At 39.8% G+C, this 22,190-nt stretch overlaps 7 protein-coding genes, 3 long non-coding RNA genes and 1 pseudogene across 14 annotated transcripts; 7 read left to right on the forward strand and 4 right to left on the reverse strand.

The window, feature by feature from the left end:
- Positions 1-178: 178 nt before the first annotated feature.
- Positions 179-2,390, reverse strand: AT4G34070 (Calcium-binding EF-hand family protein). The gene is made up of 8 exons (NM_119568.4): positions 2,296-2,390; positions 2,038-2,175; positions 1,847-1,949; positions 1,639-1,743; positions 1,395-1,480; positions 981-1,219; positions 686-875; positions 179-463 (listed from the first exon to the last, which is right to left on the reverse strand). Exons 1-8 carry the CDS (start codon positions 2,346-2,348, stop codon positions 436-438), a joined length of 942 nt encoding a protein of 313 aa, NP_195133.3. The 5' UTR covers positions 2,349-2,390; the 3' UTR covers positions 179-435.
- Positions 2,391-2,844: 454 nt separating this feature from the next.
- AT4G34071 lies at positions 2,845-3,935 on the forward strand. The gene is made up of 3 exons (NR_142389.1): positions 2,845-2,967; positions 3,080-3,263; positions 3,718-3,935. It is a non-coding gene; the product is annotated as an other RNA (long non-coding RNA).
- A 42-nt stretch (positions 3,936-3,977) lies between these two features.
- AT4G34090 (cyclin delta-3) lies at positions 3,978-7,319 on the reverse strand (the record flags this gene model as incomplete). Of its 3 annotated transcripts, none has more annotated exons than NM_119570.4 (10): positions 7,121-7,319; positions 6,768-6,851; positions 6,549-6,623; positions 6,416-6,458; positions 6,261-6,318; positions 6,004-6,159; positions 5,856-5,918; positions 5,664-5,758; positions 5,493-5,574; positions 3,978-5,397 (listed from the first exon to the last, which is right to left on the reverse strand). In NM_119570.4, the coding sequence occupies exons 1-10, from the start codon at positions 7,203-7,205 to the stop codon at positions 5,146-5,148; spliced, it is 993 nt and encodes a 330-aa protein (NP_567951.1). In that variant the 5' UTR covers positions 7,206-7,319. The 3 variants fall into 3 exon arrangements, with proteins under 3 accessions (NP_567951.1, NP_001190908.1, NP_001320131.1); NM_001203979.1 differs by having other exon boundaries at positions 5,026-5,397; positions 5,493-5,588; positions 5,660-5,758; positions 6,959-7,310; NM_001342253.1 differs by lacking the exons at positions 3,978-5,397; positions 5,493-5,574 and having other exon boundaries at positions 5,615-5,758; positions 7,121-7,307.
- Positions 4,047-4,892, forward strand: AT4G34080 (myosin-4 protein (DUF641); the record flags this gene model as incomplete). The annotated part of the gene is made up of 1 exon (NM_119569.4): positions 4,047-4,892. The coding sequence occupies one exon, from the start codon at positions 4,047-4,049 to the stop codon at positions 4,890-4,892; it is 846 nt and encodes a 281-aa protein (NP_195134.3).
- Positions 7,320-7,460: 141 nt separating the features above from the next.
- Positions 7,461-12,342, forward strand: CER9 (RING/U-box superfamily protein). 2 transcript variants are annotated; one of them, NM_119571.5, is made up of 9 exons: positions 7,461-8,020; positions 8,275-8,958; positions 9,065-9,826; positions 9,919-10,130; positions 10,210-10,578; positions 10,738-10,898; positions 10,982-11,145; positions 11,239-11,385; positions 11,468-12,342. In NM_119571.5, exons 1-9 carry the CDS (start codon positions 7,685-7,687, stop codon positions 11,957-11,959), a joined length of 3,327 nt encoding a protein of 1,108 aa, NP_195136.3. In that variant the 5' UTR covers positions 7,461-7,684; the 3' UTR covers positions 11,960-12,342. The 2 variants fall into 2 exon arrangements, with proteins under 2 accessions (NP_195136.3, NP_001119113.1); NM_001125641.1 differs by having other exon boundaries at positions 7,562-8,020; positions 10,741-10,898; positions 11,468-12,169.
- A 90-nt stretch (positions 12,343-12,432) lies between these two features.
- Positions 12,433-12,764, forward strand: AT4G34103 (annotated as a pseudogene). The gene has a single exon.
- A 621-nt stretch (positions 12,765-13,385) lies between these two features.
- On the forward strand, positions 13,386-17,409 carry PAB2 (poly(A) binding protein 2). Its single transcript, NM_119572.7, has 9 exons — positions 13,386-14,094; positions 14,328-14,446; positions 14,634-15,290; positions 15,380-15,457; positions 15,533-15,622; positions 15,890-16,027; positions 16,262-16,432; positions 16,535-16,684; positions 16,769-17,409. The coding sequence occupies exons 1-9, from the start codon at positions 13,827-13,829 to the stop codon at positions 16,985-16,987; spliced, it is 1,890 nt and encodes a 629-aa protein (NP_195137.5). The 5' UTR covers positions 13,386-13,826; the 3' UTR covers positions 16,988-17,409.
- Positions 17,410-18,001: 592 nt separating this feature from the next.
- LEJ1 (Cystathionine beta-synthase (CBS) family protein) lies at positions 18,002-20,213 on the forward strand. The gene is made up of 8 exons (NM_119573.5): positions 18,002-18,501; positions 18,602-18,689; positions 18,778-18,842; positions 19,028-19,076; positions 19,340-19,392; positions 19,517-19,632; positions 19,764-19,821; positions 19,914-20,213. The coding sequence occupies exons 1-8, from the start codon at positions 18,289-18,291 to the stop codon at positions 19,986-19,988; spliced, it is 717 nt and encodes a 238-aa protein (NP_567952.1). The 5' UTR covers positions 18,002-18,288; the 3' UTR covers positions 19,989-20,213.
- Positions 19,055-19,361, reverse strand: AT4G08925. The gene has a single exon (NR_142239.1). It is a non-coding gene; the product is annotated as an other RNA (long non-coding RNA).
- Positions 20,152-21,913, reverse strand: UGT73B3 (UDP-glucosyl transferase 73B3). Its single transcript, NM_119574.3, has one exon. The coding sequence runs from the start codon at positions 21,806-21,808 to the stop codon at positions 20,363-20,365; it is 1,446 nt and encodes a 481-aa protein (NP_567953.1). The 5' UTR covers positions 21,809-21,913; the 3' UTR covers positions 20,152-20,362.
- On the forward strand, positions 20,621-20,903 carry AT4G08935. Its single transcript, NR_142240.1, has 2 exons — positions 20,621-20,799; positions 20,881-20,903. It is a non-coding gene; the product is annotated as an other RNA (long non-coding RNA).
- Positions 21,914-22,190: the final 277 nt, after the last annotated feature.

Below are 22,190 nucleotides of genomic sequence, written 5' to 3' on the forward strand. Positions count from 1 at the left end.
TTCTTTCACGAAAGTAGATTTCTGCTTTCACTTCCTAGCTACCAACTACATTTTTGATTCTAAAGTTTTTGATGGAGAAATATCTTACCAATCAGAGAAGAATCTCAAAATCGCCGGTGTGAATTTTGATAGAGAAATAGAGAGACGAGTCTATTTCTCTAGTAGTTAGTGGAGTTAGTGGCGGTGTTGAGGTAACAACATCAAATGGTCTATAATGGCAAAAAGATGACACTATTATTCCCAAGTTTAAGAATCAAACCCAATGAATCACAACCAAAAAGGAACCAAACACTTAATCACTTGGTAAGCCAAGGGTATACGTCAGGCGATGAAGGAAGCCTCGCTGTTAAAACCTCAACACCAGTCTCAGTTACCAATAGGGTATGCTCAAACTGAGCGCTGCGTTTTCCATCTGCGGTAACTGCAGTCCATCCATCAGGCCATGTTCGATCCCTCCATCCCCCTATCATGACAATGCCCTTATGGTTGTAAATAGATAACTCAAGTATGGAGTAACAAATTTAAACATTTAACGAATGCAGTTTAAGGACATTTAACATTGAACTCAACCAGTGGCGGATCCAGAAATTTTTTTTGTAGGGGGCGGCAATATATTTATATTTTATGTCTTGATTCTACTCGGTCAAGTTTAAATGATGTTATGTTACAGTTGAGAAACACTCACGATGTGTGTCCGAGGAATGTGTTGAAGCTTTGACCGTGTAAGGAACTGCGATACAACAGCTTCCACTCTACAAGCTCGTGGTGAGGAAGAGCTCCTCCAATATGCCAAGCGTATTCCTTCTTTAATAGTAGCCTATCTGAACTCACACTATCTTCATATAGCAGATCCGGGACTTGATATCCAGGTCTCACTATATAACAAGGTTCAGAGGATATAAAAAAGTGAAAAAAGGAAAATTTTGACCAGTTTTGTCAACAAGATATGAGTTAAAGACGAGAGAAGACAAAGAATCAACCTGGACCCGGGGGAATAAGCAAGCTGCCGAGGAACTTTCTGATAGTTGGAACGAGTGGGCACCAGCTTCTGAAGTCTTCAAAAGACATTCCTTTTTCAGAACCATCATCAGATTTTGAGAAAGTAGCGGCATCGAGTAGCGCATCTACCATCTCCTTGTAATCACTTGATTCCGCATCAGAACTCTCAGTGGAGAACACACTCTTCAAAATCACCACCAGGAACGACTCTAAATCAGACCTGAAGACATACTAGAATGTGTCACATTCAGAGAATAACCCCATCTAATCTAACAATCTCAATTCATTTTCTATCCAAATATGTTAAGTGGATCAAGAGACCAGTAATGGACATACAACAAAACAGGTAATGAAACTTGGATAACAGAAGCAACTTGAAGCCACAAGATGGATACCTTCTCAAGACCCCATTGCCATTAACATCCAAAGTCTGGTAAATAAACTCAGCAATCTCATCATCAGTTCCTTTCTCGTATGTTGCCTAAAAAGCAACAGGAATTGAGTTGAACACAATCGAATCTCTCAAATTCTATATCGAGTCCTAGAACTGCTAATCCTATTGAACTCTGCATTTTAAGATCTTCAAAAGCTCAGAAGAAGAAACCAAATGATTAAGAGGATAAAAAGACTTGAGTATACCTTAGCAATAACAAGATCTTCAAAAGTCATTTTATCATCTTTCCTGTGTTGAGTAACCATATCAAAGATCCTTTCTCCTAAAGAACCACTCAGACCAAAATACTCCTGTGAAAATCGAAATCCGACACACATCGTGTAAGGCTTAATTCAAAATTATCAACCACAAAAACCAGATGACAACAGAACACAATTTTTTTTTTGTCAAAACCTGGAAAACAGGGTACGAGACGTATTGGTCATTGCTCTGAGACTTGGAAGCGAGGGAAAAAAAGAGAGATTTGAGATCAGCGAGCTTCTTCTGAGTAAAAGCTCTGCAATAAAACACAAACACACAATTGATAAGATCGATTTTCAATTTAGAAATTAGAGAGTGAAAGTGAGATTGGTTCCGATGAAGACCTGGAAGCAGAAGTGAAGCAATGATCAACAGAAGACGAATTCGAATTTCCCTTTTTCGCCGGGTTTTTTTCTCCCCTCAGTTCTCCGGCAGGTTTCGTCGTCTCTGTTCTTCTATTATTTTTGATTGATCTTCCACTTCTTCAAAATTACAACTTCAACCCCTTAAAATCGAAATATTCTTAATGTACTCCATTACTTTTAATGCGTTGATCTCGAAGCAGCAGAGTAAAATATAAAAGTTGTGAGTTGAAATCACACAAAGAACAGAAAATAAAGGGGGGCAAACACGAAGAGCTCACAACTAGATTCATGCTTTTAGATTTCCACTGGTGAGTCTAATCTGTTTAATTATTGCAATTCGTTCTTGTTCTTGTCGAATATACAGTTCTGTTTTAGTATCTTTTTTTATGTGTTCATGTCTGTTTTGACTTTGTTGCCGAGAAATTTTACTGAAACTAGTAAAGCTAAGCTCTCTGAATCGTTTTTCATGTTTAATTGAAGCAGTAGATTGTTCTTCTTCCTCTATTGGATGCCATGGAAGTAGAAATCTTCAGGATTCTTCTTGGCTTTGATTCTGAGATTTTGCAATTTGAAAGTTTAATCAAAGGCTACTGTGATTTTTTTGGATATTTTTCTATGATTTATGATTTTGAGTTGTGGTGTTTTCTCTTTTTTCCGTTGTTGAGATGTTGATAAATTTTCTGTCCAGAATTGTTGCCTCACACTATTTGCTGATTCGGTTTGGTTTGTATTGGTTTTGAAATTAAAACTGATTTCGGTTCGGTTTCATTGGTTTTGTTGAAAATAACTAAAAGAGTCACGCGATGGAGAATTTGGAGAGATGTGCGTCGATTAAAAAAGTCATGAATTGGAAAGGGGTTTACCCACAGAATCGCCCTCACTCGCTCAACGCGCTCTTTCTGCGAGTGGGTACGAAATATAGCCTTCTGATTGGCTTAAAAACTCAAAAAAAGTGCAATAGTATACTTGTTGCTAGCTCTTATTATTTGATAAAGTTTTGTACTTGCATCTTTTTTTTCAGTCACCGAAAGTTGGAATTTCCTTTGTGATAAGATCTAAACAAATATCAAAGTCTACAAATGCTGGATTAAGCAAGTTAAAGCCTTTGTGATTCCCTTGTATTTTCAACAACCTCGTCTTCAAAACTTTATCCAAAGACATATGTGGATAGCCATAGCAAGCCACAGTTACATTATACAGGAAAGGTACCACCTTAAGGCTCTGCATTCCAAAGAAAATGTCATAGTCACTTTGTTTGATATGTTTGTTCTGTGGATTGTTAACATTGGTTTATGCTTGAGTGAGGTCCCAGACAGGAAATCAAACTCACATTATGCATGTAGCTAGTGTCGTTCTGTTGACCCTATAAAGCCTTTACTTTTACTGTAGTTAGCTTATAGTTGCATTCTTTAGGTTAGTTCTCTGCTTTACACACTTTGCAACCTAGTAGAACTTTTCTCTTATGACACCCATGGTCAATACATTGGTTGACAATAATGAAAGTGGAGCTGCTATAACATCTTTTCTTTTTATCAAGTGATTTTATGTTCGGTAATAGCTTACTGTTTCATTAACTCTGACAAACTGTTTATTATTGCACTGTCTGAACACTTAAAGATGAACAACGGACCATAATTTCACTTTCACATATATCTGCAGAACCTCATTGACCTGGCAGGTTCTGAAAGCTCAAAGGCTGAAACCAGTGGTTTAAGGCGCAAGGAAAGGTCTTATATAAATAAAGCTTTGCTGACTTTAGGGACTATGAGTTCTTGGTTATCATTGTTTTCCCCCAAGCGACAATAGTTTTTCGAATTTAAGAACCTTTTTTGCAAGTTGGATCGTTCTTTTGCAAATTTGTAGGTACTTGTTATAGTATTTGATACTCTTATTTACTTTCTGTTGGTGACATGCATAATGCTGATTTCACTGTCTCTTATATTTTTATGATCCAAACATGAAACACATACATAATCCATCCTCAACCAATGGAAGAGTCTATCAATCAAAATCCTGAAGCTATGGAAGCACTTATCTCCAATCTCTTTGGAAACATCTCGTCTTTGAAATCTGCTTATATCGAGCTTCAAAGTGCTCATACTCCTTACGATCCCGAGAAGATTCAGGCAGCGGACAAAGTTGTCATTTCTGAACTCAAGAATCTTTCCGAAATGAAGCATTTTTACAGAGAGAATAACCCCAAGCCTGTATGTGTCTCTCCACAAGACTCTCGTTTAGCTGCAGAGATTCAAGAGCAGCAGAGTTTGTTGAAGACTTATGAGGTCATGGTGAAGAAGTTTCAGTCTGAGATTCAGAACAAGGATTCCGAGATCACGCAGATGCTGCAGAAGATTGAGGAAGCAAACCAGAAACGGCTTAAGCTTGAGAAGAATCTTAAGTTAAGAGGAATGTCTACAAACCAAGGTTCTGGTGGAGATGGAAATTTACAGTTTCCTGACTTGACTACTGAACTCTTTGTATCTACTTACGAAGCTGCTGCTAAAGTTGTGCATGATTTCTCCAAGCCGCTAATCAACATGATGAAAGCAGCAGGATGGGATCTTGATACTGCAGCCAATTCTATTGAGCCTGATGTTGTTTACGCCAAGAGGCCTCACAAGGAATATGCATTTGAATCATACATATGCCAAAGGATGTTCAGTGGGTTTCAGCAGAAGAACTTCTCAGTAAACTCAGAGAGTGCTACGGTTATGGCCGATGATGACACAGACACCTTTTTCCGCCAGTTTCTTGCTCTCAAGGACATGGATCCACTAGATGCTCTAGGTACAAACCCTGATTCCAACTTTGGTATATTCTGCAGGAGCAAGTAGCTCCTCTTAGTCCACCCAAAGATGGAAGCTTCTTTCTTTGGAAATCTAGACCAGCGTGACTACGTGACAGGAGGTGGCCACCCGAGGACTGCATTTTACCAGGCCTTCTTAAAACTTGCAAAGTCGATATGGATCTTGCACAAGCTTGCTTACTCTTTTGATCCAGCTGCAAAGATCTTCCAAGTGAAAAAGGGTAGTGAGTTCTCTGATTCATACATGGAAAGTGTTGTGAAGAACATACATTAATATGGATTCAATCTGTGTACAAAACGAAATTAGAGATATGGTGTAATCCAGCTTCCTCATAACATTTAGCAATATGGTTTAAAGATTCGGACCAAGTTCCTTCGATAGAAGCCAAATCCAAGAGAAAAGCCGCAACATCCAACGCAACTTGGATTGGAGCTTTGCCTTTATGCAAATCTTCAAAACGACCTTCATCACTCACTTTTTCCCTTATGAATTCGATCTGCTCGTCTTCCCATTGTGCTATACTAGCAACCTCCTGCATGTTTTCAAGATACCATGACCATGAATATGTCTCTATGCTTTAAAACTCAGTACAACCGAAAAAGAAGAACAAAAAAACTTTTGTCATACCTCATACGGACATCCTAATGTCCACCACGGTGATCTCAATGCTACCCTAGCCGCATCTTTTGCTTCTACATTCCGCCCTACCCTGCGAATAAGAATCTGAAGATAAGTGGCTACATCTTTCTCTACGAAAATAAAATGGAGATATGTTTTAGGTATGTAAAGTTTACAAACTTCTGTAGTATGTTTGCATAATATACAAAAGGTCGTCCAAATCCTGGAAAGAGGTCTTTCTTTGTGTAAAATTCTCCTGTCACCATAGCTGAAACCTTCCATAGACAAAAAGAAGAAAATGTCCTGAAAAAGTGTCACAGAAGAGAGATTCATGATAATAGAATGTCATATCATATGCGTCAAATGTCTTACATGATCTCCTTCATCAAAATGCCGTAATACTTTCCGCTCCAACAAATCTGGAAACAGTCCAACCTAGACGATACAAAACAAAAGCAAATACTGTTTATTGTGGTGTACATAACCTTTTATCTATAAGTCATGAGTTTTTCAGTCTTGCCTTTTTCAAAACATAGACATCGAGATTGTCAATTTCAGATTCAGCAAAAGCACCCTTTTCGTAAAGTTTTTCACCTGCCTCTCCCGAAGCACGATATAGTTCTGTCAACTCTTGTGCATCTTCTTCAACTAGAATCCGGTGAATGTATTCATCTACCTGAATATCAAAAAATGTAAGATTGTTTCTTGGTAACACAAAAAAGACATAAATCCTCTTAAAAGGATAAGCTACGTATAAACAGAATGAGAAGTCTTTACATTTCTAGCTATAAGCCTGACTCCACTCCTCCAAACTTCCACAACCGGCATATCCATTCTGTTCTCGAATACAAAAAAGTTAAAAACCAAGAATAACCCAACAACATATTTTTACTACTGCAAGAGTTACCAAGAAAGAGATCCAAATCTCTTACCCTGGTGGAGCAGTAGGCCATCTCAAAAGCGCAGTAACAGAGCCTACTTAGACAAAAAAAAAAACCAGAAAAACAAAACTAAAGACAAGCTCCTGGAAAAAGCTAATGGATTCTATCGAAAGTGTGGTCTTACCTGACGAATTCTTCGAAAGCGGAATAGCAAGAGGGATCAGTCCCTGCTTAGCTCCAGGAGATATGATTGTCTCACCTGCAGAAGATATATGAAGCAACTGAGACTTTAAGAACCATAAGTTTCCCTTTCTCCATTATTACAAATCCAGAATAAGTGATGAAAAGAAACGAATACATAAGTTTGGACATAAATGAGGAACAAAATTGAGCATTATTTTACCTCTTGTTTGAAGCACTTTGAGTAAGTGATGAAGATGCATTGGAGGTTCAGTGGCAGCAACATCTTTGATAAATGATACATGCCCTACACAACAACGCTAATCTTAAGTCAATCCCAATGTGTCTCTTTGGAAGAATTATTACACATTCTTTTGTTAATTTGTTGTCTCCACCAAGAATAATCAAAAAGACAGTCATAGTCACTGCATTTTCCTACAAAAGATTGTTCTAAAATACTCAACAAAGATATAAGCTCAAGCATTTTCTCGATTTGAAAAGCCATCAAACAATCGACAATTACTATAATTCGACAATCACATGCAATTCTCACAAACGGAGGAAAAACGAAATTACCAGAAGAGCAACAAGAGACTCTAGCTCTGAAATGGCGTATAGGGAGAGCAGTAGAGGGAGTTATGTGCATCGAAATCGAACCCATGGCTTCTTCTTATCTCTCTATCTTTCTCTTCACTCTGCTTCCTCAACCTCACAGAATTTTCGTAATTCAGCAGTAGCAGCAAAAGATAGCCATTGATTTTGTTTCTGATTCAGCAAAAAAAAAAGAAAAAAAAATGAGATGGGCTTAGTCTGTTACAATTTAAGGCCCAAACCCAACAAAGACTAAAGACGCGTAACCGACAAAAACCGTCATTAAATGTGCAAGAGGGAAGGTCAATTTCGTCAACTACCGGTTTACAAGACCCGGTTAGGCCTACCATATAATCAATTTTCTCGGTGTCTTTGATTTTTTTTCCGATCTTTTTCTATTTTAATTCTCGAGGATAATAATTATTCGCGATAGACGACGCCTTTCCTCTTAGCTCGGCGTTATCAGACTCACCGAGTCGACTCGCTCCGCCGTTGCCGTCTCCGTTACCACCGTCTGCGCAATACGTAATTCATAGCCCGGATTTCTCTATGGAGATTTCCCCGGCCGATTCGTTGTCCATCTCTGGCGCGGCTGCTTCTGAGGTCGTCTCCGAGCCTTCCGTATCTTCTTCTTCTTCCTCTTCCTCGCCGAATCAGGCATCACCCAATCCTTTCTCAAACATGGATCCTGCAGTTTCGACGGCGACAGGATCGAGGTACGTTGATGATGACGAAGATGAAGAGGACGTTTGCAGGATCTGCAGAAATCCTGGTGATGCAGACAATCCGCTTCGGTATCCGTGTGCCTGTAGCGGAAGTATCAAATTTGTTCACCAGGATTGTCTCCTTCAGTGGCTTAATCACAGCAACGCTCGTCAATGCGAGGTTTTGTTTCTTTTCCTCTTTATTATTTGATTGTTGAGATTTTGAAGATTCGTATTCTAATTAAGATCTGGATTCGTGTTGATTTGAATGCCTTTTAGGAATTTTGATATGGGTAAATGAATGGGCAATTGCATATTTCTGTGTGCTCATATTCAACGTTGACAGTTTAAAGTCTTCTCTTTTAATATGTGTTTCTTAAGTAGGAGTTCCACATAGAAGAGAACACGTGCTTATTGTTAATTTCATCTCTGCAGGTTTGCAAGCATCCTTTTTCATTCTCCCCAGTATATGCTGACAATGCTCCGTCAAGGCTCCCTTTCCAGGAGTTTGTAGTTGGCATTGCTATGAAAGCTTGCCATGTTTTACAGTTCTTTCTGCGGTTGAGTTTTGTGCTTTCTGTCTGGCTTCTCACTATACCTTTCATTACATTTTGGATATGGCGTTTGGCTTTCGTGCGAACTTTTGGTGAAGCTCAAAGGTTGTTCTTAAGCCACATCTCCACCACAGTAATTCTCACTGATTGCTTGCATGGGTTCTTACTATCTGCAAGTATTGTCTTCATCTTCCTTGGAGCTACTTCATTAAGGGACTACTTTAGGCACTTACGAGAGCTTGGGGGACAAGAAGAGAGAGATGATGATGTGGACAGAAATGGTGCTCGTGCTGCAAGAAGACCTGCTGGACAGGCTAATAGGAATCTTGCTGGAGAGGGGAATGGTGAAGATGCTGGGGATCAGGGTGCTGCGGTTGGTCAGATTGCTAGAAGGAATCCTGAAAATGTTCTGGCAAGGTTGGACATACAAGCAGCTCGTCTTGAGGCTCAGGTTGAACAGATGTTTGATGGGTTGGATGACGCTGATGGTGCAGAAGACGTTCCATTTGATGAGCTGGTTGGAATGCAAGGTCCAGTGTTTCATTTGGTTGAGAATGCCTTTACTGTAAGTTGATGTTTCTACTTTTTGGCAATGTATATTTTAAATTCTATGTTCCTTCTTCTTCACTATTGGCCCTTATTAAATCTTCATGATGTGCATAATTTTGCAGGTTCTAGCAAGCAATATGATATTCCTTGGTGTTGTTATCTTCGTGCCCTTTACCTTGGGACGGATTATATTGTATCACGTGTCATGGCTTTTTGCTGCTGCTAGAGGCCCTGCTGTGGCTGCATCATTGCATCTTACAGATACCGGACTCTCATTGGAAAATATTACTCTGAAGAGTGCGCTGACTGCTGTCTCGAATTTGACTAGCGAGGGCCAAGGAAATGGGCTGCTTGGTCAGCTCACTGAAATGATGAAAGTCAACGGAAGTGAATTGAATGGAGCAAACAATACGCTATCAGTTGCTACTGATCTCCTGAAAGGTTCTACTGTTGGGGCCTCAAAGCTTTCTGATATTACAACTCTGGCTGTTGGGTACATGTTTATCGTATTTCTGGTGTTCCTTTACCTTGGGATCATTGCACTGATTCGATATGCCAAGGGTGAGCCACTGACTGTTGGAAGATTTTATGGTATTGCATCTATAGTAGAAGCTGTACCATCCCTCCTTAGACAGTTCTTGGCAGCAATGAGGCATCTGATGACCATGATCAAAGTTGCCTTTCTTTTGGTCATCGAGCTTGGGGTCTTTCCTCTGATGTGTGGTTGGTGGCTAGATGTTTGCACTGTTAGGATGTTCGGTAAAACAATGTCCCACAGGGTACAGTTTTTATCAATTTCTCCTCTGGCAAGCTCACTTGTTCATTGGGTTGTTGGAATCATGTACATGTTGCAAATAAGCATCTTCGTCAGCCTTCTTCGAGGGGTACTGTGTTGTCCCTACTCATTTTCATTCTAGAAATAGTTTTTTTCGCTGCTGCTATCTAAATATATCTTTTCACTTTGTGCCAATTGCAGGTTCTTCGTCCTGGAGTTCTGTATTTCCTTCGTGATCCAGCAGATCCTAATTACAATCCATTCCGAGATTTGATTGATGATCCAGTGCACAAGCATGCTCGGAGGGTACTGTTATCAGTTGCAGTGTATGGAAGTTTGATTGTGATGCTGGTATTTTTACCAGTCAAACTTGCGATCCGGATGGCTCCTTCAATCTTTCCACTTGACATATCGTAAGAAATATTGACTAACCTCTTGTTTTTGGAGATTTTGTGTTTGATTAGGTCTTTCCTAACTTGGGCATATATGCAGTGTATCCGACCCATTCACTGAGATTCCCGCCGACATGCTTCTGTTTCAAATATGCATTCCATTTATCATCGAGCATTTCAGACTTCGGACCACAATTAAGTCCCTTCTACGCTGCTGGTTCACTGGGGTTGGTTGGGCGCTTGGTTTAACAGACTTCCTCTTGCCAAGACCAGAAGACAACATTGGTCAGGACAATGGAAATGGTGAACCAGGAAGGCAGAACAGAGCACAAGTGTTGCAGGTCGGAGGACCTGACAGGGCCATGGCTGCGCTTCCAGTAGCTGATGACCCTAACAGAAGTCGCCTCCGTGCTGGGAATGTCAACACGGGTGAGGAATATGAAGATGATGACGAACAATCTGATTCTGAGTAAGTTCTTACTTTAAAAATAAGCTAATAGCTTGTTTGATATTAAGAATTTTGGCATACTTGAATAAATTAACAGGACTTTTCGCTTGGTATATAGAGTTGACTAAGTACTTTAAGACTCCCATTAGGGCTTCCCCTGATATGAATGTATATTTTTAGCAGGTACAACTTTGTGGTCCGGATAATTCTCCTTCTACTTGTTGCATGGGTGACTCTTCTTCTCTTCAATTCAGCATTGATAGTTGTGCCAGTTTCGCTGGGACGTGCTCTATTCAGTGCCATTCCCATTCTTCCAATAACTCATGGCATCAAGTGCAATGGTAATGTTTGTTAATTTTGATCTTCTGAGTCATTCTTTGGCACGGGTTACACATTATTAACAGTATTCCCTAAAAATATGTAGATCTGTATGCTTTCGTCATTGGCACATATGCCTTTTGGACTACCATATCTGGGGCCAGGTATGCTATCGAGCATGTCAAGTCAAAGAGGACTTCAGTCTTGCTTAACCAAATATGGAAATGGTGTGGGATTGTATTCAAGAGCTCGGTGCTGTTAGCCATATGGGTAAGTGTTTTGTGCTGTTAAATTTTCAATATACGAGAAACTCTAAACTCTACTAAATGTGGATTCTGTACTTTTCAAATGGTGATTGAACAGGTTTTTATCATTCCGGTGCTAATTGGACTTCTGTTTGAGCTTTTGGTGATTGTCCCAATGAGAGTCCCAGTTGATGAAAGCCCTGTGTTCCTCCTGTATCAAGACTGGGCTCTTGGGCTCATCTTTTTGAAAATCTGGACTAGACTGGTAAGTAATTTTCTCCAACAATCAGCAACTTATTTCCGCAGAAGAAGATATTTTGTCACTAAAAAACAACGTCAATGGACAGGTAATGCTGGATCATATGCTTCCAATAGTGGATGATAGCTGGAGAGCAAAGTTTGAGCGGGTAAGAGAAGATGGCTTCTCGAGGCTTCAAGGGTTATGGGTACTTAGAGAGATTGTGTTCCCGATCGTCATGAAACTCCTAACGGCTTTATGCGTGCCTTATGTGTTGGCAAGAGGAGTGTTCCCAATGCTCGGATATCCGCTTGTTGTGAACTCAGCGGTCTACAGATTCGCGTGGATAGGTTGTCTTTCAGTGAGCCTCTTCTGCTTCTGTGCAAAAAGATGCCATGTCTGGTTTAGAAACCTTCACAACTCTATCCGTGATGACCGTTATCTCATTGGTCGGAGACTGCATAACTTTGGGGAAGCTGCTTTAGCTAATCAAAACCAAAACCAAAGTAGTGAGGATGCAGGAGATGGTGTCTTGATAGGACGAGAGGGAGATGTTGATAATGGACTTAGGCTCAGACGTGCAATCCAACAAGAAGCTTAGAAAGAAACTGTGCACTGAGGCGTTTAACATTTTGTGTACTTAAGCCGTTAAGAGATGGCTTTGAAAGATTTATTATTAGTCGATGTGTAAATTATTATATCCGTTGATGATTCTCTTTTTTTTGTTTTTGTGTACGAAACTAAAAGATCTTTAGAATAATGCTTCGTTTGTCCATATGCCTTGTGTGTTTCTATGATAATGCTTCTAGAATACCTTCGCTTACTGCAAATTCTTGTCTTTTGTCTCTTATGTTAGTGCATGTAAGCCTTAAGGAATTGGCGTTGAAGATCTATTTGGCCGATGTGTGATTGTAGACATACTCGTTGATACTGTTTTTGGTTTTTTATTTTCCAACAGAATAAAAATAAGAGGAATGTTATAACCCCATTAGATAGATGTCCATATCAGGTTCATCTCAGACCCATATGCTTCAAGGGTTATGGGTACTTAGAGAGATTGTGTTCCCGATTGTGATGAAACTCCTAACGGCTTTATGTGTGCCTTATGTGTTGGCGAGAGGAGTGTTCCCAATGCTCGGATATCCGCTAGTAGTGAACTCAGCGGTCTACAGATTCGCATGGATAGGTTGTCTCTCAGTGAGCCTCTTCTGCTTCTGGTTTAGAAACCTTCACAACTCTATCCGTGATGACCGTTATCTCATTGGTCGGAGACTCCATAACTTTGGGGAAGCTGCTTTGGCAAAACCAAAGTAGTGAGGATGCGGGAGATGGTATCTTGATAGGACTTTAGGGAGATGTTGATAATGGACTTAAGGCTCAGACGTGCAATCCAACAAGAAGCTTAGAAAGAAACTGTGCACTGAGTCGTATTAACTTAGGCTTGGAAATATTTACTAGTCAATGTGTATCCCGTTGATCCTCTTTTGTTTGTGTATAATATCCAAAGGATCTTAAGAAATGAGTAATGACGCTTCGTATATATATATGCCTTGTGTGTTTCTACTTTCTATTGTAATGCTTTTTGAAATGATTGCGTATTGCAAAATCTCATCTCTCATCTTATGTTCTTTCGTGTCACAATTCTACTGGAAGGCCAATCGTGTATTAAGTTGAATTGTTTTGATAAGTCAAATCTTAACATATTGGTTATTTAATTAAGATACTTTTTGCATACCATATAAAATCGTGCGGTAAATATTAATATTAACAACTTTTACTTTAGGAAAATCAAAATTCATCAAGATCCAGTGAGAATATTGCTAATCAGAGTTAAGAAATGTTAAGATAAATCAAAGAAAATATCATCACTGTACAAAATTTTAACAAACTTGGTTACTAATTAGATTCGAAAGTGTCAAACACGCGCGTATCTGTTTGACTTTTCCGAAAGTGACGAGAAGGAAGACGACCTTATCAATTCACCAGCAACTCTAAAATCAATCCTACGATTTACTTCAGACTCGATCCAACGGCTGAGATCAATCTCACACTCCTAGGGTTCTTCTAGGGGAATTAAAGGTTTCTTTTTTTTGTTGGGTTAATAATATAAAAGCAAAGAAAAGGAGAAACCGTAATGCTTCTTTTTCATCTATCGTAATTGTGCTTGTTTCGCCTAGAATCTCTCGGCCCCCAAATATCTCACTCGCCGTCGCAGGCTTCGCCGCCGGCAATTTCTTACCCTATTTCATCTTCCCTCTCCTCTGATATACCCATAAAAACACAAAAAAAACGAAAAGATAAAAACTTTGGCTTTAGTTTTGTTGATTTTGTCATTCGATTCGATTTCTTTTTCTTCTTTCAAATTCTAGGGTTTTCGATTTGGTTTCAGTCTAATAACGAGAGGGGAGGGAAGAGTAACTAAAACCCCAAAAAAAGTCAAAAAAGTTTCGAAAATCCAAAAAAAGATAATGGCGCAGGTTCAACTTCAGGGTCAGACTCCGAATGGTTCGACCGCGGCGGTCACTTCTGCTCCGGCGACGTCAGGTGGAGCAACGGCGACCCAGTTTGGTAACACGTCGCTTTATGTGGGGGATCTCGATTTCAATGTGACGGACTCGCAGCTTTTCGATGCGTTTGGCCAAATGGGTACTGTGGTCACCGTTCGTGTCTGTAGGGATTTGGTCACTCGCCGATCTCTTGGCTATGGATACGTTAACTTCACCAATCCCCAAGACGGTTAGTCTCCTTAATTTTATTTGGACTTCTTCTTACAATTTCCAATTTTTAGGGTTTGCTCGATAGTACCAGTACTGGATTTGAATGAGGTGTGTTTTAAATGTTGATACTTTATGGTGTTTGTATGTATGCAATGTGGTTGGTGCTGTTGGAAAGCTTATCCCCTGCTTAATCAATCTTTTTAATGCTACTTCTGTCTTCTAATGGTACTTTATCTCGTGTCTTTGTTGCAGCTGCAAGAGCGATCCAAGAACTGAATTACATACCTCTTTATGGAAAACCTATTAGGGTTATGTATTCTCATCGTGATCCTAGTGTTCGCCGAAGTGGCGCTGGCAACATTTTTATTAAGGTACGCTTGTCTCTATCCTTCTGACATTTGAGTTGCTGTAAGACGAGATGATTGTTGCGAAAAAATTTGTATCTTGTATTATTCATTGAAAAGTCTGGCAAAAGTAGTTGATTTCTTTAGTTATGTAAGTTTTTTTATTGGGTGTTCTTTCTCTCTTTCTGATGCTAAACCTGGCTATAATATGCAGAATTTGGACGAGTCCATCGACCACAAAGCACTGCATGATACTTTTTCATCGTTTGGAAACATTGTGTCGTGCAAGGTAGCTGTCGATTCTTCAGGCCAGTCAAAAGGCTATGGGTTTGTGCAATACGCCAATGAAGAATCTGCCCAGAAAGCTATAGAGAAACTGAACGGCATGTTGCTCAATGACAAGCAAGTGTATGTGGGTCCTTTCCTGAGGAGACAAGAAAGAGACTCCACTGCTAACAAAACGAAATTCACCAATGTGTATGTGAAGAATCTCGCGGAAAGTACTACCGATGATGACTTGAAGAATGCTTTTGGCGAGTATGGAAAGATAACAAGTGCTGTCGTGATGAAAGATGGAGAAGGGAAGTCCAAGGGCTTTGGGTTTGTCAACTTTGAAAATGCTGATGATGCTGCTAGGGCTGTGGAGTCTCTCAATGGGCACAAATTTGATGATAAGGAGTGGTATGTTGGTAGAGCCCAGAAGAAGTCAGAGAGGGAAACAGAATTAAGGGTCCGTTATGAACAGAATTTGAAGGAAGCTGCAGACAAGTTTCAAAGTTCAAACTTGTATGTTAAGAATTTGGATCCTAGCATTTCAGATGAGAAACTTAAAGAGATCTTTTCTCCTTTTGGTACCGTTACATCTAGCAAGGTTCAATGTCCCTCTCTCTCTCTCTTTATTTGTAGTGAGTTGACTCTCCTAGTTCATTATTTAAGAAGTTCTTTTATTAAATATTACAGGTGATGCGGGATCCTAATGGAACAAGCAAAGGCTCAGGTTTTGTTGCTTTCGCAACTCCCGAAGAAGCAACTGAAGCTGTAAGTCAGTTGTATCGTCTTGTTGATTGTATTTATGAGGACTTTGATTGTTAGTAACAGTGGAATACTGTACAGATGTCACAGTTGAGCGGTAAAATGATCGAAAGCAAGCCACTCTATGTGGCTATTGCACAGCGGAAGGAAGACAGAAGGGTCAGACTACAGGTTTGCTTCTCTTGGAATCACCTCGTCTTGTGATACACTTACTACTCCTACTTTGCCTGTTGGAGTTTCAACTCTAAACAATTGGACCCATCATGTACAAGTCTTAGAATGTCCCACTGCGTATAATTATCAATACTGATGCTGATTCTTCTTTATAATCAAGTGCAACAATATATAAAGCATAAACAACATATGTCCTAGTATTTTTGTATCACAGAAAAATCTCTTTTTTCTCCTGCTGCTGAGTATTTGCATTGATGTGAATAGGCTCAGTTTTCCCAAGTGAGGCCAGTTGCAATGCAGCCGTCTGTTGGTCCCCGCATGCCAGTGTATCCCCCGGGTGGTCCTGGTATTGGACAACAAATGTTCTATGGTCAGGCCCCTCCTGCCATGATTCCTCCCCAGGTAATCTTCATGTTACTCTACTTTAAGTAGCCGTGTACGATTTTACACAAAGATATGCACATGTTTATTTTCTACCTTGGGTATAATGAATTACAAGCTGACAGATGCTTTTAAGTCACATGAAAAGTTTTTAAATTCTTTAGCTCTATAGTTGCTATACTCATACTTGAGCCTTTCCAAATCTATTTTGAAACTGCTGGGATAATATTAACCTGTACTTATGCAATGCCACAGCCTGGGTATGGATACCAACAGCAGCTTGTTCCTGGAATGAGACCTGGTGGGGGTCCTGTACCCAGTTTCTTCATGCCTATGGTTCAGCCACAGCAGCAGCGTCCTGGAGGAGGAAGACGTCCTGGGGGAATCCAACACTCCCAGCAGCAAAATCCCATGATGCAGCAACAGGTTCTTCTCTTTTCCTTATTTAATTGCAATAAAGGCTGCTTTGCTTGCTTGGCTCTCTTTTAATAGTTGATCGTATGGTTTTTCTGTTTGGATGGTGGTTAGATGCATCCAAGGGGTCGGATGTTCCGGTATCCCCAAGGGCGTGGTGGTAGTGGTGATGTGCCTCCATATGATATGGGCAACAACATGCCATTGACTATTGGAGCTTTGGCTTCAAATCTGTCTAATGCTACTCCAGAGCAACAGAGGACGGTGAGAGAATCTCTTAAAAACCAAATAGAGAGACTGGTTTTGCTTGGATTATAATAATGTGACCCTTTGGGTGTGTTTGTACAGATGCTGGGTGAGGTGCTGTACCCGTTGGTGGAGCAGGTTGAGGCAGAGTCTGCAGCCAAAGTGACTGGGATGCTTTTGGAGATGGACCAGACTGAAGTGCTCCATCTGTTGGAGTCACCAGAAGCTCTCAAGGCCAAAGTTGCAGAGGCTATGGATGTTCTCAGGAGTGTCGCTGCTGGTGGTGCAACCGAGCAGCTCGCTTCCTTGAACCTCTCTTAAATTGCTTTTTATCATTTGATCTTTGGCTTTTGTCTCTCCCATACAATTGGAGTTGTTTCTTTGCTATTCGTTTTCTCCCTGGGAATTTGGATTCCTCCACATAACTGCGTTTGTGTTATTTTAAACCTTCGTTTTTAAACCACAAAGGAAAAACCTATCTGCTTTGTTCTTTTGATTTAGTTGCGTGTTCTAGCTTGTTCGATCTAGTGTTCACGGAAGATGAATTTGATTACCAATAAGGCCAATGCTGGTGATCCCCCTCTTTGGCCTTTTGACTGTTGGTGGTTGTTGCTTCTAGTCATTTTTTTTACCAGTTTTTCAAGCTCTATTTTATGGTAAAAAGGTGTCCTGGTAAAAATGGATGAATGGGTCTCATTCTCAGCAGACAATGTTTGAATGAGAAAGAAATACATTTTAAACTTTTTATACACTTTGCTTCTAGATTGATTGGGACTAGTCGAATAGAAATCTTAGTAGAGGTCTAAGGAAACATGATACACATCTTGTTTGGTTGAAATCTTACCATTGTTTTTGGTTTCAGTTATTGATCTGGTTTTTGGACTACTTTTTCTGCAACTATTTGAGAATGAGAAATTACTTACCAAAAAAAAGAAAGTCTTCATCTACGCCAAGGATTTAGAATATTCGTACATGAATTTTGATTTCCAGTACATTGCGTCATGAACTATATAGTCTACTTGTTTTTTTTTGTATCTATTTGACATGCAGCAAAGCCAGCAACACATCTTTTATTGAGTCTGATGATATTTGTGAACTAATTCGAAAATATTTAAAAGATTCGAGTGTATGAAAGGTTTAACTATTATCAAAATCTCTAGATATTTCAACTGATGGCAACACTCAACAATCTCACAATCACGACATAAAAATCCAATAACACTTGAAACCAAAAGAGGGTTCAAATTAGGGTTTCTTGTTAAATCGAAATTGGACTTTTATTTATTTATTAACATCTGACTTTTGAGTTTTGACCAAAAAAAAAGATGGAAAATATCGCTTTGAAATTGAGGACCCAAAGGAAACGTAAATATGCCGACCAATCAACCATATACCAAAAATTGATATGTGGCTATGTCCCCACCACCACCACCTATCATATCACAAGTTCTCTCTACTTTTCTCCGAATTTTACCACCCAATCAAAACGCTTCTCTCTTCTTCTACTTCTTCACTTCTCTCTCCTTCAACAAAATTTTCTACCTTTGTTTCTTCTCTCAGATTTCATAAAGAAAAGATTTAATCTTTCATTGGAATCTGTGAGTAACAGAGGATAAGCGAATATGGGTTCAATCTCTTTATCCAATTCTATGCCCATAACTCGACTTCCACTACTTACATCACTCTATCATCAAAGCTTCCTTCCGATTTCTTCTTCATCTTTCTCTCTTCTTCCTCTCTCTAATCGTCGTCGCTCCTCCACTTTTTCACCGTCAATCACCGTCTCTGCCTTCTTCGCTGCTCCTGCCAGCGTTAATAATAATAACTCTGTTCCGGTGAGTCAACTTTGCTCCTTTTAGATAAATCCTTTTATTTACCTAATAACCCTTTTGGCTTATGGTTTGAGATTTGTTTTGGCTCTTTTGGGTGTTTCAGGCAAAAAATGGAGGTTACACAGTTGGGGATTTCATGACTCCGAGACAGAATTTGCACGTTGTTAAGCCCTCTACGTCGGTCGATGATGGTAATTATGCGGGAACAGATTTTCCATGAATTTAACAGTCAATCCTTGTACTAGTCTCGTAAAAATTGTCTTTTTGGTTGTCTTTCAGCGTTGGAACTTCTGGTTGAGAAGAAAGTCACGGGATTGCCTGTAATTGACGATAATTGGACACTGGTAAAACTAAGAAACTATATCTTTTGTCATTGTGTTCCTCTGTTTAGAGTCTTGAACAACAAGCTCGTGATTAAACTTAGTCATGAATAACAAGCAACGTCGGTTTAGTTACTGATTTATTGGATTTAGAAGTTAACAAAATATGCTTTGTCTTACTTACTCCTCTGCTGTAATTTCTCCTGCAGGTTGGTGTTGTTTCTGATTACGATTTGCTTGCATTGGACTCCATCTCTGGTAATATATACATGTTTTTTGTACTCAAAAGTATTCTTAGATCTTCTGTTGGTGTGATGATCACCACTCTTTCAGTTTCATTATAATCAGTTAAGAAGGGCTTAAGTCATAATCTACTTGTAGGATTTCACTTCTGGACTTCTGGTGGATCTTAGTTTTGTTGGCACATAGCTTTCATGTTTAGTTTTGTTGTCATGAACGTTTTATGGTTTTGTATGGCGCAGTTTGGTGAAAACAACTTAACCTCTTGTCCTTTGTAACAGGTCGCAGTCAAAATGATACAAACTTGTTCCCTGATGTCGACAGTACCTGGAAAGTATGTTTCTCCCTATCTGTTTATCTACGTTTTGCTTTATCTGAGGACTATTGTTTGTTTCATTTGCATGAATTTCCTTGGAATGAGGTTTACTTATATAATGCTTGAATTCTCTTTTGGCCAGACGTTTAACGAACTACAGAAACTGATCAGTAAGACATATGGAAAAGTTGTTGGAGACTTGATGACACCGTCTCCTCTCGTTGTCCGTGATTCTACCAATTTAGAAGATGCAGCCAGGTATCTTCTTCTTTATGTTTTCGCTTTGCAAACATTAAGTTGAGAGGCTTAGGAGGAATGAGTTCAATAAGATTTTTCTGGGGACATTATAAGCAACGTTCTTACAAGAACTGTAACCATTTGGTCTTCAGGTTGCTTCTGGAAACAAAGTTCCGAAGATTACCCGTTGTTGATGCTGATGGAAAACTGGTAAGCATCCCAATTCTTCTTCTTTCTGCAGTTTGATTTTGGTCTGATCTTTTCAGTTTCTAAACACTTCTTTTTGCTTTCCGTGCAAGAAGATTGGGATCCTTACAAGGGGAAACGTTGTAAGGGCTGCGCTGCAGATCAAACGGGAAACCGAGAACTCTACATAGCTAGGAAGCAGCAGTGATGGAGCAGATCTGAATCTGCCATAGTTAATAGCGAAATCTATTTATTCCATTGATATAAGTATATATGTAACCATTCTCTGTCAATTTTCGGTTTTCAGAAGCAATTTTTGTTACTTTAGGAGTAACATTTCTCAGACTCGGAACTGAAGACAAATGGTATATTTGATACATATATGTTTATTGTAGCACAGGTCTACTCTTATCACCAAGACAAAGACTAAGCAGAATCGAACTAATTTTCAATTTCTTACTGAGGTCTTTTCAATGAAGCTATTCAAATCGAGAAACGAAGACCCTTTTTTCTCCACCGCCGGCTTTGGCCATCACAGCCTCTTCTCTGCCATATTCTCTGCTTATTACGAGGTAAACTCTTCTATGAAGCTGTTTAGATCGTTGAAAGAAGACCCTCCTTCCACGGCAGCTTTAGCCATCTCTGCCAACTTCTTTGCCCTCTCCCGCCTCTCATCCGCCTCTTCCCCAACCAACACCTCCCTCACCGCTTTAACCACTTTCTCTCTGCTAATGAAATCTCCCGTAGTTCTTACATTCTTTTTCGCTCCCACGCTCACTCCTGTTCTGAGCACTTGCGTAACCAATTTCTCATTGTAGAATTGCTCCGCTGCTACAGGCCATGTCACCATTGGTAGCCCTGCAGCCACTCCTTCCAGAAGCGAGTTCCAGCCGCAATGGGTCACAAACCCACAAGTTGCTTGATGATCAAGTATGAGCACCTGTGGTGCCCATCCTCTTATAATCATCCCTTTTCCTTTCACCCTCTCTTCGAACCCTTCTGGTAACCATTCTTCTTTTTCAATACCTATGTTTTTCCTAACAACCCAGATGAAATTTGCTCCAGAAGTTTCTAATCCTGCAGCGATCTCGAATAGCTGCTCGTTCTTGAAGCAAGCCACGCTCCCAAAAGAAATGTAAATGACTGAATCTGGTTTCTTGGAGTCAAGCCATTTGAGGCATTCAACCTCATTAATGCTTGCTTTCTTTCCTCTCTCAGCCTTCTCCTCAAATCCTCTGTTGTAAACCGAAAGCGGACCGATATGCCACGCTCTCTTCAGTACAACACTCTTGTAAAAGTCGGCGTAATCAGGTTCAAGCTCGTAGAAGCTGTTTACAATAACACCTGAGCTCTTCACATCAGATTCTTTGACCTCAATCATAAACTTCCCCATCTCGCTTTCTTCGTCACGGTCTGCTATCTGTTCTTGAGTTATCACTATGTTCCCCGGGAGATCAGGAATCACAAATGGCTCGTACCTTGAAGCTACTATGTTTTGTGGGTTATGCACTCTGATGCAATATTCAGAGCATAAAGAAAAGTAGCCAGTACCGTGGAACACAAGTCTTGGCACATTGAACTTCTCAGCAGCTTCCGTAGCCCAGGGGAAGAACATGTCGGCGATAAGACAGTCTGGTCTCGTTGTCTCGAGGAGCTTCTCAAGCTGATCTTTGAAAAACCTTGTCGACTTAAAGAACTTCAAGGTCAGATACTGTCTATCATCATTGTTGTTTGAGGTGAAGAAATCGACGTTTTCGCATCCTTCTGGTAACCCGAGATCCACGCAAGGGAAATCGAAGATCTGGATGTCGATTTCGAAACTCGGATTCAGGTTCTTGAATCTTTCGATGGGTTTTTGGAAGATCTTGGAGTTGAGAGGTGTGGTGAGGATTGTAGATTTGGCTCCTCTGCTAGAGAAAAGCTTAGCCATGTCTAGAGTTGGTATCATGTGACCATAAGCCATGAAAGGGAAGAACACAACATGGAGCTTACGATGAGGATCACTACTCATGTTTGACTTTGATCGAAAAGAAAATTTAAAAAATAATAAAAAGAAATCAGAGATTTTGAAGCTCCTAGAAAAGTGATGTTTTCTTGTCGTGTTGAATGATGTGGTAAGAGCTTATACTTTTATACATATCTATATATAGCACATAAAATCCACACGGAAACTTGAATTCTGGGGAGACTATTTTGGGTAATAACGATTTTGACGTCGTGACATACGTCACTTGTTTCCGGTACGTCTTTGCATACGTCGCTTGTTGTTTAACTTATTATTTTGGTAAATGTCTTAATCATGACAATAAAGTGTTTTACTAATCGTCTATGTAAACATCTAGTACTTTATTGTTGTACATGTACGAAAAAATACCAAGTAAATAAAAACAGTT

The sequence above is a fragment of the Arabidopsis thaliana genome, chromosome 4 (genome assembly GCF_000001735.4).
Source record: "Arabidopsis thaliana chromosome 4, partial sequence".
NCBI classification, from domain to species: Eukaryota; Viridiplantae; Streptophyta; class Magnoliopsida; order Brassicales; family Brassicaceae; genus Arabidopsis; species Arabidopsis thaliana.

What these genes read in the sequence shown, in the direction of transcription:
- AT4G34070 (NM_119568.4), bottom strand. Translation starts at nt 2,348, where the DNA reads ATGAATCTAGTTGTGAGCTCTTCGTGTTTGCCCCCCTTTATTTTCTGT. An exon ending in TCTCGTACCCTGTTTTCCAG is followed by an intron (nt 1,744 to 1,846) that starts GTTTTGACAAAA and finishes CGATTTTCACAG; the next exon opens with GAGTATTTTGGTCTGAGTGG. An exon ending in AAGATCTTGTTATTGCTAAG is followed by an intron (nt 1,481 to 1,638) that starts GTATACTCAAGT and finishes GTTGCTTTTTAG; the next exon opens with GCAACATACGAGAAAGGAAC.
- CER9 (NM_119571.5), top strand. Translation starts at nt 7,685, where the DNA reads ATGGAGATTTCCCCGGCCGATTCGTTGTCCATCTCTGGCGCGGCTGCT. An exon ending in TGGTTGAGAATGCCTTTACT is followed by an intron (nt 8,959 to 9,064) that starts GTAAGTTGATGT and finishes ATAATTTTGCAG; the next exon opens with GTTCTAGCAAGCAATATGAT. An exon ending in ATCTTTCCACTTGACATATC is followed by an intron (nt 10,131 to 10,209) that starts GTAAGAAATATT and finishes GCATATATGCAG; the next exon opens with TGTATCCGACCCATTCACTG.
- PAB2 (NM_119572.7), top strand. Translation starts at nt 13,827, where the DNA reads ATGGCGCAGGTTCAACTTCAGGGTCAGACTCCGAATGGTTCGACCGCG. An exon ending in GTACCGTTACATCTAGCAAG is followed by an intron (nt 15,291 to 15,379) that starts GTTCAATGTCCC and finishes TAAATATTACAG; the next exon opens with GTGATGCGGGATCCTAATGG. An exon ending in CCGAAGAAGCAACTGAAGCT is followed by an intron (nt 15,458 to 15,532) that starts GTAAGTCAGTTG and finishes AATACTGTACAG; the next exon opens with ATGTCACAGTTGAGCGGTAA.
- LEJ1 (NM_119573.5), top strand. Translation starts at nt 18,289, where the DNA reads ATGGGTTCAATCTCTTTATCCAATTCTATGCCCATAACTCGACTTCCA. An exon ending in ATGTCGACAGTACCTGGAAA is followed by an intron (nt 19,393 to 19,516) that starts GTATGTTTCTCC and finishes TCTTTTGGCCAG; the next exon opens with ACGTTTAACGAACTACAGAA. An exon ending in TTGATGCTGATGGAAAACTG is followed by an intron (nt 19,822 to 19,913) that starts GTAAGCATCCCA and finishes CCGTGCAAGAAG; the next exon opens with ATTGGGATCCTTACAAGGGG.
- UGT73B3 (NM_119574.3), bottom strand. Translation starts at nt 21,808, where the DNA reads ATGAGTAGTGATCCTCATCGTAAGCTCCATGTTGTGTTCTTCCCTTTC.